Raw genomic sequence first — 13,435 nt, 5'->3', positions numbered from 1 at the left:
AAAAAGTTCCCAATATTCATTTTATTGATGACGAACCATGTTTTAAGTCAAACTGCATTCACTGCATGATCCTCTAACATTCAGAAAAATAACTTCCACATATAAAGTTTGGTCTTGTTTCGGTTGCAATGTTAAATGCAGATGGAGAAGAAAGCCACAAAAATAGCAATAAGCGAACGGACATAATGAAAGAAAAGAACAAGAAGAGCACAAGTTCATAATATATGTTAAATAGCTCACACTAATCTCTGAAAAGAGCCCATGTGCAGATCCTTTAACACTAACATTCACAAAGCCTTTTTTTTTTTTAACTAACTAATTACACATTTGTTGAAACAGCTTCTAGAAAGGCAGGAAACAGAGAAGCGGAGAGAAGCAGGAGGAGGAATGCAGGCCAGAAAAGCCTTTAACACAAAAATACTTTCTGTTTGTGAGATGCATTCCGACCCCTCCCTTCTCAAGATTCTGTCGAGACGCATTAGATTGAAGACAAGCACAAACTAATGCACAGACTGCGTGCGCATAGACCGTCACATAAACCGAGTACTTTCAACAGGATCCGCAAAGCAAGAGGAAAAGCGGTATCACAAGTTCATTATTAGACAATACTGTGTTAATTGGAAGGGTATCAGGGTACTGAGATTCTCAGACGAAGCCTTTTTTTTTTTAATATGAAAGGAATTTGTTCTTTTGTTAATCAAAGTCACTTGTGAGTAACCAACTGCTCTGACTCACGACAAACAGGAAGAGGAGTAGAAAAGGAGGTGAGACAGGTCAAACCCACCAAAAAGGAAGCACACAAGCTCAACAGGCACCCAGATTCTGTACACTAATTTTGGTTCTTTGACAGAAATATCATTTATAGCTTTCTTTAATAAGAAACAGCAGTGACGCGTAAAAAAATGCCAGGAAGTGTTGTCATGTGATTATGTTATAACGAGAATATTTGAGACTAAATGCGATCAATCCCAAAGTACGAGGAACATATGTTCACCACATGGCGAAGCTGTGTTGCACACATAATGCATGATAATGAGTGTGCTCCAGTTACTGTTGAAATTAAAAGTATGTGAATGGGAACATGTTGCTGGTACAATAATATCTTCTGAAACCTGGTGTTGTTCAATAGTGCCACATGAGAGTGATACAGATTACAATATGTACTGCACCAACCTTCCACGGCTCGCTTGAAGAACACCTTGCAGCTGCCGCAGGTTACAACCCCATAGTGGCATCCGGACGCCTCGTCCGAACAAACCAGGCAGATCTTATGGGTCTGCCCACTGGGCTTGGACTGACCCGACACGGCAGAGCTGCTGGTCTCTCCTGGTCTGGGTGACGAGCTGAAGAGACACAAAGAAAGAAGAACGGAAACCATGGTAAACACTCTTTGTTTGGATATAAAAATGAGAACCTCAGTGATGAAACAATGCAAAGATGTCTAATGGCAGAATCAAGGAAATATGAAAACGCATCTGAATGAGTGTTCTCTGTGATATTAAAGCTGTCAGTCTGAATTTATGTAGAACAAACAAATAATTAAATAAATGTCAGTATAAGGAACTAAGGTGTTACCTTCAGATAAATCTGTCTAACTTCAATGTGGCATATTTGATGATTCGCTCATTTCTCTATTTGGTTCTTCATTCCAGGCAAGGCAAGTTTATTTCTAAGGCACCATTCATACACAAGGCGCTTCAAAGTGCTTCACGAGGACCAAGAAATACATACAAATGTAGTGTAATCTGAAAGCAAATCAATCAAACCCAACGATCCTGAACACTGGCAACAGCTACTCTCTGCAGTAACTACACTATACATCTCACTTCAGCTCTACAACTGGCCTATAATGTGAATTAAAGCCTCATTTAAACCTCCTGAGAAACCTTAGTGGTCATATGCACAAGCTCCCGCACAAACACACACAGGACTGAAAGTTGTTATTATCTCGGAGCGTGTATAATTAAAGTTGCGAAGACATCTGCATCGCACGGTGCAGCTTAACTAGTCACCGCCTGCCGCTTGTCTGCCGCAGTTGTTCATAAAGGGGCACATGAAGATGGAGTCAGCAGTGCTCAAATGACACTGCTGTGTAATCCATGGCAAGAATGTGACCGCATTAAAGGCTCCTAAATCTTCCTCCTCCTCTTTGTTTGTTTTGGTAGCGCATTAGTTGGGATGTATATGTGAATTATGTAACGGCACAAGCTTGCCAAGCTTGATAATGACTTTACTTGAGGGGTCTATAGATACCTAAACTCTGGTGTTAATGTATCTGTGGTTTTTTCAAGCACGGCTTTCAATCTACACAGTCGTGTTCGCAAAATAGCGATACAGCGTGGAGACGAGAAGAGAAGTGTGCTGGATCAGGAGCCGGCTGCGCCCCTCTTCCCAGCACAATCTCACATCATGGAGGTCAGCTCCTCCCGGTCACTGGAAAGACGACACTCGCTTATGTAAACTGGACCGCAACCAAGGGGATAACCAGCCACGGCGGATCTTGGAAGACATTCGCCTAAAATGTTTATCCAAATCGCAACAGTGAATTTATCAGGAACACTCCCATCAAATGATGATGAGCCAGTGGCAGATAAGCTTCTGCTGACGTATCTGAAAAGGACAATCACACTAGTTTTGCAAGGTCTAATAAACAGAACAAACAAGGGAGCATAAAGCACTATGACAGTGTGTGTGAAAAGAGGCATTTTGCTTCTCAAGGTGCTGAAACTCAAACTTATTTAAAGTCCAAATAATCCCCCAAAAAATTTCAAGAAATACTTGGGACTGTAAATACAGTAAAAGTGGATTACTTTTGCAGTTCCCGTTTAAAAAAAAAGCACCAGAGTTGACTAAAACATTCCATAGACACCTAAACCTCAGCCGTCGACAGTTGCAGAAAAGCAGTTAAATGAGTAACTACGGCTCATTATGAAACCTATCAAAGCCACAGCTTGGAACTACTCTTACTCGCTACGAGAGGTATAGTAATAAAAACCACACCGTAAACTATATGATCCCTCGGAGACTCTTAAAGACACCGTGTCAATAATAATTACATAACTGCCCCCGGTAATTACATGGCACCACAATGAAGTGACCTAATTCAGTCAAACATTATCTTGACCTGTATGTGCAATGGTTAGACTTTATCTGCAACACTGGCACTCCGCAAATGTTGGCACACACTTTCCAATATGTCCCCCTCCTAACTTTGGATCGTCGGTGTGGCAGTAGTAGGGTATTTATAGAAAACGTCCTCTATTAACCTCCCTTATGAGGGTCATGGTGACCCACTACGCGATCATCTTTTTGGCTCTAATTACTCCCTCATTACTTGCTCACTTAAAGCAGCATTGTCAGACAAGAGCAAAGATGCAGTGAACATTGATAACATTCCCCCTTCAGAGCGACTCGGCAGCTAAAAAAAAAAAAAAAAAAACTCAGACTAACAGCTGGGTAAGAGATTGATCACAAGCTATTAATGTCACCAACCAATCAAGTCATGACCATGCAGCACATTTTATTAAAATTTGGAATGTTACAACATGATATGGATGTCTGTCATGCAGAATGACCACAGGGCGGTGTATAAAATTATAATCCCACGCTTTAGTCGTGGCCAAATTCGGAGTCTCCTCCCACCCGCAGAGATATGAGGTGTGGCTGTGAGCAGCGATTCAAGCCTCATTAGGAATCCCTCACTACCCCACCAGAGTGCAAGCCGCCTGTGCAGACATGTTTGTGTTTCCATACATTTAGGGAACAGAACTTTTAACAGACTTCCTATATCTGTACTTTATTGCTTACATGAACTTTGACTTTTTTTTTTTTTTTTTTTTTATGGGGAAGAATCAAAACAATGACTTATGGGCAGACCGACATTTTCAGCATCGTGCCTTTCAGGCAGATTGAACTGACTTACTGATTTACGCACATTCATCTCTGCAGACATACTCCAAACCTCAGCTGGAAGTCCTCCTCCCTAGCTCTGACATCTGTCCAGATGTTGGCTGATTGTTCTTGTAAAGACTCCAGTGCTCGTCTCCAGAGGGAATCACATCCGACTGTTACTTCATATGTTTGTTCATTACACCTATATTCTGCATTCTCTTCTCCTCGTCCCCGACAGCTCCATCACGAACATTAAAACCTAAAAATGTGGCCTGATGGGAGAGTTGCTTCCCATCTTCACGAGGATTTAAATTTCTCACAATTGTTGTGTCAACATATTCAGTATTAAATAAACTTCATGCACACAGTCAAACACTCATAAACCAACCACACAAACACAGCCTGATAAACAGAAAATTAATGGGGAGTAATCTATTATACACACCCACTTAATAACCAATAGTTTAGAGAGGTGAGTGCAAAAGGCATGAATAAACAAAAAAGCTGGTAACACTTCCTTGCCCTTTGCCGCTGCTATCCACCCACAATGCATTTAGTGAGCGTGCATGCTTAACTGCACAGACTCACAATAAAAACTCTGCCCTTCAAAAGGTAAATGGGAAAAAAAAAAAGTGGGTGAACCGTGTTTACACTCTGAGGCTATTTAAGGACACTGTGTAAAACAAAGCTCCAGATATTTCACTCTATTTTTGAAAGCATGCAAACAATAAGAGTGGATTATGGAGAGGATTGGAAGAAAAAGACACCAAACATGTATTAATTAAATTAAATCCTACTGTGACTGATACCTGTGAAACTACTATTTATGAGCATATGGTGCACAACTGAGAACAAATTCTGTGTCTAAATGGAGCGGACAACCTTTAAAGTGATGCTATTCTTTGGTTTAGAATCCACTAATTAGGTTGTTGATTTGTAATTAACCACATGTACATGTTAATTCAATTTATATCTGTATAAATTTGAACCAGGGGGAAAATATCCAGTTTCTAAATGTGTCATGCATTTGCCTAATGACATTAAAATACATGACGATGTGGTGGAAAAGACAAATCAGCATTAATGACATTATAGAACAAAGTGCCAGCAGCAAGTGTGGAGAAACGGCTTCAACTGGGCTGACCCGCTGTGTCGCAGGGGACTCGTATCGCTATGAATACAGTGGGAACCGGCGCAGGCCTACTTTTTCTGTTGAGCTCAAAGCTTTTTTTAGGTTGAATGTGTGGGTGCCGAAAGTATGAGGTGGTCATGGGAGAACTAAGTGGTTTCTTTCACCGGAAAGATGTAGGATATGAAAACGGTTACAACGCCGCACTGACACACAATCGCTGAGTGACTTGAAAAAAGAAAAAGTAGTCCTATAGCTCTGTCATTTCTACGGAAACAGAAATAAAGCTAAGAAAAAAGGTTAATTTAAGAAAGCAAAATAAATTGAGTGAGTTGAAATCCTCAACCTTAACCTGCGGTGTCAAAAAACATTGTTCCAAGCAGAGAATGCATCACTGCATCACTTATTACACACATTTTCTCCGCTTGAACAAAACCACTTCCCACATTGGCTACACTGACGGACAGACAGAATCAAAAAAACCCTGAGAAACGACGTCAGAAAGAGATTCGATACTCTATATTCACATATTCTCAGCACTGCGCACTTCGAAGTTGAGGGGGTGTGATTTGGATTTGATCGTTTAATTAGCCAATAACGCTGAATGTGTCACATGTGCCCCCGCCAGTTCAGGATGACACCCTGCAAATGCAGCATATGCATTTCCACTGGATGCAGAGAGCTCCGTAAATCATCTGACATTCGACACCGTCTCACAGGAAGAGGAGGGAACTCGACGGTCAGAAATATTATGTGACACAGTTTTTTTTCCAGCAAAGATCACCAGATAAAATGAAGTAAAACTGGAGAAATTGATTTTCTGTTTTAGGAGAATGAAATAAATTTAAGCCGAATGTCATATGTTCTCATACGATGAATAATGAGATCTATAAGGAAAAAAAAAACTGACCTATTTCCAATATACCCAGTCATACGCCACATTAACATTTGTACAAAGTACTCTGAATCACACAAACGACACTGTAGGGAATATTTACAACATACTCAGGCCAATATACAAAACACCCTCTGGCATGTGTACAGTAAATGGAGTGGACTAAATGAGATAGAGAGGGCGTGTTCCAGATTTGAGTGGCATTTCCAGTAGCTTATCGCGTTGGGTTTGCATCATACACCCCCGCCGATATCTGAGGCAGATGTTGGCTGGTCGTGCTGAGCCGCACGCTCGTCACAATGACGAGGAACAGGCATTGACATCTAAAAGAGCATTAATAGTTGATGCAGAATGAGTCATCAGACATTTCACAGGTTTTACAGGAATAAGAGAATTTGGAGGATCATTCTGACATTGTTGAATCAGTAACTTAAGAACAGGCATGCCAAAAAGCAACCCTCATTGCTTGCCAAGGCCACTTCCTCCATGCACACCGTCTCCTTGTGAGAAATGAATACAAATCCCGCTGTTAAACTGCTGAAGTTCGCTGCGTTACTGTAGTTTCTCCTTCCTGCCAATCCCCACTCTCACTTCCTCTCTCTTCATCACATCCCTTTCTCTCACCAACTCTCTCACACATCCTCAGTCATTACTCATTCCCCACCTCCTTAACTTCCACAACCCCCCCCCCCCCCCATCTGCTGAGGTTATATAATATTCATATTATTGCTGCTGGGGCAGACCCCTCCCACCCCTAGCCCTGCTCGGCCTCTCAGCCAATCCGGTGTCACCGCTGGCAGGGAGTACGGAGGAGGTCAGGCGAGTCATGGGATTATCCAACTCACCTACCCGGAGACAAGCGTGCGCGGCATATGTGTGTCTTCTGTGTGCGCCGCCGATATGAAGCTGGCATGTGTGTGTGTGTGTGCGTGTGTGTGTGTTTTGTTTATTTGGTCTTTAAATTACTGAGCGGAGCCTTTGGTTGCTAGAGAAGAGCGCAGCTATAAAGCTACCCTTGTTTCACAAATCATCATGTGATCGTGCGATGGCTCCCTCTTTTCTTCTCTCTTTCTCTTCTTGCCGAACACCACTCAGCCACCCACCCGGCCTCACATCTGAGTGTCTACAGCTCCTACACACTGCTGTCACTTCAATCACCGCTTCAAAGCATCGGCCTATTCTTCATTTCCCCCTCTCACGTGGCTTTACCAGTTTCAGTTGTTTGCAACTATGCCCACTAAACGTTCTGTCATTTGAGTTGATGTGAAACAGAGACAGAAGCGCGACGGAGAGGCTGATCATTTAGAGTCATGTTTGTTTTTTTTTTTTATTCACCTGAACGATTTACTGTGGGAAGCCGTCAGGCAGCTAAAAACACAAATCAGAGTGGGGAAATTAGACAAAAGCTGTGCCACCGAGAGATAAATCAATTTAAAATTAAAAAAATACCCAGACATCTTCCAGACTGGTCAAAATTGTGTTGCAGATTTCTATACAAATTCTTCTTACATGCCGCGGCTCGCAGTGTGTGACAATGATAACGAACGCCGCCGAAGAGGGTTGAAAGTTCAAACATGCTGACATACTCATACTGGTCAGTGTTTGGAGGATCCCACTACTTCTTAAAATTATTTAGATTGTGTCTCTTCCTTCTCTAAACAGTCACAGATGCTTATAAAGAATCCCCGGCGAACACCAGTGTCTCATTAGTACCAATTTCCACTGCGGCTGGTGGTGAACCAGAGAAATCTTAATTCATTCCAAAATAAATCGGTGGTTTGAGTGAAGTGGCGACAACTGCAGTCCCACAGTAAGAAAACGGTGTGGTGTTTTCATGTTCTCCCTGTGTGCACTTCTGTTTTTTATCAAGAGGTTCAGCTGCTTCCTCCCTTGTGTGTGAGGTTAACTGGTGAGTTAATTTTACCAAGACGCGTGAACATTTTCCTTCCGTTTGCCATCACGGACAGTCCACGGTGACTCAAAGCAGTGACCCACTTCGGCCCCGTCTTCCTCTTAATAATTTCCAACCAACGCAACTTTTTCCACCAGAATAGACATGCATAAGGAGGGTTTTGTTGGGAAAACAGATGATAACAAATGCAGCTCTTATCAGGAGTTTGCGAAAACAAAGTTATGCAACATGAAAAATCATTTGAGGGTTTTCTCAGCATGGATAACGCTATCCTGTTCTTACTGTGATACAGCGTGACAGAGCCTGATGGAGCAGGAGGCTCGTCTGTCTACAGTCGCACAGACAGCCAAGACAAGTGTGTGTGTGTAGGCAACGAGTGTAAGCCACAAAAGGAAAGATCAGAGTAAAGAGACAATCATCTGAAAAGTGTGTTAACAGGACAGACAGCAAGGTCTTTCTAATCGCGAGATGAACATGATAAGAAGCAGCAGAGGGGAGGGCAGCTGAAAGCAGCAAAACAGGAGACAAAACTTCTACTGTTCCTCTGTGAGAAGGCTACGGTTTAGGCTAGATGAGGTCACATGTTAAATCCCTGGAGCGAAGTTATGCTGTACTGGAATGTGGAGCTTTGCAGGAAATTGGGCCACATGGTGCAGACCACACTACAGGGAGCAGAATGAAGGGCAATGGCACAAACCTTCAGGTTCGTCCTGAATATCGGGCTTTGATGTCGACTGTTGTTTTGTGTTGTAATTTCTCAGCTCTTCTTCTGTTGGTTATACCACTGCACTGCACGAGAAACTTCTGTAACCCTGACTGAATCCTGTGTATTTACAGCAACACTGCTCATGAAAAAAAAAAAAAAAAAAAGCGAGGCACCTTCCCTATATTCCCCATTGTGATGTTTTTTGAAGGTAATTACACACTCTGACTTTATGTCTGCAACTCTTTGTAACGCTTCTCTCATGGCTACTAGCTTGGCCTTTGATGGCACAGAAGTAAATAGAAACGTATGCTGTGTATACAAGAGTCAAGCGAGGCTGTTCAAGGTGATGGGTGTCATGTAAACACGGCAGGAAGCTTATAAATAGGGGACACTTGTCACATAGAAATGTAATTGTTGTGAGCAGCTGCAGAACAGAAGTGAAGAAGGAAATATAAGAATTAAAACCTGATTAGATGACTGAAGATGCTTTCATTTATATTGTTTAATGACTGACATTTTAAAACTTTTTGGCCGCGGTTGCCCAATATGAAAATTGCTAGCATAATATATAATATTTTGGTATTGCTTTCAAGAACAAAAACATAAAAATTTTCTTCAATCATAAAATTAGACAATGAAAAAAAAAAGATATTGTATAAATGTATATTTCTCTACTCATCACAGTTGACATACTCAGACTTGTTCTAAACCTGTCTGCTGTAAAACCTGCAACTTCTCTGAAACATTTGCGCCAAACCAGTTACATAAAATGAGGAGGCAGAGTTCATGACTTTAACACTGCCCTAATGAAGCTTACACACGCTGGACATCCCAGTCTCAACACAAGGAAATATGTGTGTTTGTGTGTATTTCTTCGAGTGTGGTGGAGAGAACCTTCAATTGCTCCCTGCAGATTCGATTTGCTGCTGACACATTGTGTGTCTTAAATCAGATAGATGGCCAGGGCCTCAGGGTGCACAGCACCCATTTCCCCTGCTCCTCTTATGTAATTAGCTTTCATTTAGGAGTGTAATGCTTTAGCCCCCACAAATTACCCAAGAAAAGTCTTCTCTCCCGCCTTCACTCACTTTCTGCCGCTGCTTCCTCTTTCCCCACTCACAACAGCAAACTGGCAAATTAGACCATTTTTTTCTTACTAATTTATAGTTGATCACCATGCGTGCAAATGTTAATGTGATTATTATTATCCAACCATCAAAACAACGTCCCGATTCTGTCACAACGCTGTCAAGATGCTAATCAAAGGGTCAAATGAAATTGTCTGGATTATCACTTTTGTTTTTATTAGTGTGGACAAGCAGCTTTGGCATGCTGCAACAAGCAAAGGAGCGGTTACACAACCCCAAGCTTACCGACGAGGCATAAATATTTATCAAGACCATAAACATGTAAATTAGAATGATCTAAACATCCAACTACTGGGAGGAAAAGTCTATACATACAGTACAGAGGTGATTCAGAACAAGTGAAACTAAAAGCGCCAAATCATACTTTTGAAGTGTGTTTTAGAAGCGTTTACACCGAACACCCCCTCAACCCATATTTAACGTTATTACCATCTGGCCACTGCAACTGATCGCCAAGATGGAGGAAAGCAGACTCTTTTTTTCCTTCAGTCACAGCGAGACGAAACCAAGAGCATTTCACTCAACCGTGCTTTGTGAAAAGATTGTATAGATCTGTGAGCGCGGCGATATAATTGTGAATATATATATGTGTCCGTAGGGACCTCGTACGGAAAACCGCTCATAGCATTCATGCACGCATTTGTTCACCAATGGCGACAGCTGCCATATAAGCTGCTCACACACCACTGATAACAACTTAGGGTTCGATGTCTTCGGCACACGGACGGCTCAAGATGGAGAGATCAAACGCCAACTGTGGGACACAAACAGAGCGGCGGTCGCCCGTCTGCCCACCCATCCATCACTTTGAAATCCACTTCCAATGCCTTTCTTTGCAAGAATAAATGGAGAACATTCAAACTGTACTGTATGTATAGAAAAAAAATAATTACTAAAATGTATGTCATTGAGATTAAAAGAAGAAAAGTCAAAGAGGAAGGGCATGTATATGTGATGAGAAAATTAATTCCAGTGGCCTAAAGGCAAAGCAAAACACTTGAGTGAACCGAGGCTTCGTTTGTCGGGCTGCTTTACATAAATACAGCGGAGATTGAAATGTGATACGTGCACCCAGGATTATCCCAAGGTCTGGCTAGACACTGCAGATAAAATGTTCAGTTTTTCTTCTTGAGGGGAAGGAAACTGATGACAGTGCCATGACTGGAGCATCCTCCCCATCTCCCAGGTATGCTGAATGTCTCTGGTCTGTGGCGACTGGCCCTCATGAGCCAAAGCTCATTGTTTGTTGTTTTTCTCCCGTTCCTCTCTCTCTCCTCTCAGTCTTCATCCCCAGCTGTCTGAGGCAGATGGCCGCCCACCTCCGAGGCTGTCTGCCGGAGGTTTCTTCCTGCTTTAAGGGAGTTTTTCCTCTCCGCTGTAGCTCGTGTGGGAATTGCTAAATTGTTGGTTTTGTCTCAATTTCACTGGAAAGGACTTGACATCACTATTTAAAGAGGCCTGAGATGACTGATGTCATGATTTGACACGATAAAAATAAAACTGAACTGAAGTGAACAGATCCCATTGATTACCTTCATTGAAACGGCATTATATTACTGCCTGCTAGCAACAAATGAATAGAGCTGACACTGACCCCCACAGCACAGCTTTAAAATCGATCTTCTGTCCGCTGCACTGTATCTCTGCTGAAACTATGTACACTAATGTGGTTACAGCCTTGCTCCTACATTTTCATTGGGGTCAGAGTGTGGACAGGCCTATAGCCGAAAGCCTTTTCAGTGACTATCTCCACAATCGTTTTCATGAAAGTGCCGTGGTCTCGGCTGACAAGAGGCTGAGCGATGGTGGAAAACGGATACATGCAGGCGGGGAGACAAGACGGACGGACAAGCCGGTAAAACTAGCAGGCAAGAGTTGGAAAAACAAAAATGTCTCCAGCTGCAGCAGTGGCATTAGCAGACCGCTTTGGCTGACTAATGGAAGGTTACATTTACATACGCCCACCATCTCTGTCTGCTCAAGGATTAATCAAATTTGAGGATGCAAACTCAGTTCTGCAGACAGGAAACAAAACCCCACCACGAGACCGTGCCAACTCAGGTTACTATGTATGATGGTCTGGGTGGATTCAAGAAGCATGTAATTTTGTTTATTTCTTGTGTCTGTCGTGCAAAGGGGATGGAGTGAAAGTGCCAAGCTTTCAGTGTGCTATACTGTGAAATGCAGTCACTCTGCCCAACTTGTGCCCCATCACAGTGAAGTCTGACATGACAAAGTGTTTATGGAAGCGTCAAGTAGGAATGAGCCGTTAGTTTCAGTGAAAAAGTCCAAGAGGAGTGAAAATGTCATGCATGTCTCAGAAACCTCACTCTCTAAAACAGAATACAATTCATCAATAAAGATTTTTACTGTAATCAACAAACAATCAATTAGAACAGGAAGAAAGCCCCGTCACTAAAACATGTCAACGTTGTGGTGACTACAAATTATATACCTTTCCCTGAAAATGGATGTTTGTGTTTCAAAAAGGTCTCCCTGAAAATGTATTAATAATGTAACATGCAAATGTGGGCAAGAGTAGAATTTCCTTCCTTATTGGAACAAAGAACAGAGTCAAAATAATAAGCGCAGTGGATCAGAGGATTGTAAAAATACAACAGTTTTACCCGCGTGAAGGTTGCAGGAACCTGCAGCCAGTTTGGGATTACAGACGTGGGCAAGATACACTTTGGACAGGTCATCAGTCCAACACAGTGGCAATTTTAGAGTCAACAATTCACTTAAAACAAACATTTCTGGACTGAAGAGTAAGTCGAGTACCTGTTGAAAACTCACACGCAGATGATTTTTTTTAACCGTGGGGAGAAGTTGTTCACACACGATGTGTGAATGTGTGATAATAAGCACACAGGAGACGCTGCGATTCTCTGTTGTGCAACGTTACAGTGAATTCTAGATTTTTCTGTGTAGCAGCAGGACGTAATTCTCTCTTGATGTTTGTTTGCAAACTCATCTCACCTTTTACCATCCTAAACAAGTCATCAAAGTCCCGACTGGCAAAACTAGTTTACGTCCTTCAGGCTGTGTCTTCATTCCAAGTAATAAATTCTTTGCTGTTGTCTCTGCTGGAAAAACACCTATTAATAGATGACTTGTAAAGCAGATTGGAAGAGCAGTCTCACAAGATTTGCATATTGAGTATATTTCACCTCAGCTTCAGAAAAAATGTTTTCTTTTGCTGGAATTCACTTTGACTAATTATTACATACAACCTGACTAAAAAGCTAGTTTTACTTGTCCAAGCAAGCACGCATACACATTTGTTACAAATCCCTGAAAAAGGTTTAATGCTAGGTAACTGATTACATTTTCATGAGTTCAGAGTTTGAACCCAGCTGCCCGACGTTCCCACTGCTGCCATGTTTCAGTGGGCAACATCAAAGTCGTGGGACTTTAACCCCGAATCCACGAGGACACGGTGCTACTTTTATTTGGTTGCCCTGATTTTAATGCACACAAGGTTGCCCTCTCTCCCTCTATCTCTTTAAACACACACACAAACCCACACACACACACACACACGCACACGCACTTACACAGACACACCCACATGAAAGAGGATAATTATTAACCCGGCGAGGCTCTAAATTTCGCTTCATGTAGCCTCCGATCCACTCCTCCCTCAAAATCATACGGGAGAAAACAGGTGTGGCGTCCTCCATACCGGGAGAGGACGGTGAGATGAAGAGAATGGTCATTTACTTTCATAACATGGGAATTTTCTTGACCGTTT

At 42.2% G+C, this 13,435-nt stretch overlaps 1 protein-coding gene across 2 annotated transcripts in view; it reads right to left on the bottom strand.

The window, feature by feature from the left end:
• LOC115395702 (glucocorticoid receptor) overlaps window positions 1-13,435 on the bottom strand; it is a 59,095-nt gene that overhangs the window by 22,514 nt on the left and 23,146 nt on the right. For both annotated transcript variants that reach the window (XM_030101335.1, XM_030101336.1), the window contains exon 3: window positions 1,174-1,343. In XM_030101335.1, the coding sequence (XP_029957195.1) occupies window positions 1,174-1,343 (170 nt within the window). The remainder of the gene's footprint in view (window positions 1-1,173; window positions 1,344-13,435) is intronic.

Source organism: Salarias fasciatus, chromosome 10, assembly GCF_902148845.1.
Source record: "Salarias fasciatus chromosome 10, fSalaFa1.1, whole genome shotgun sequence".
NCBI classification, from domain to species: domain Eukaryota; kingdom Metazoa; phylum Chordata; class Actinopteri; order Blenniiformes; family Blenniidae; genus Salarias; species Salarias fasciatus.
This window is presented reverse-complemented; position numbering and strand designations above follow the sequence as displayed.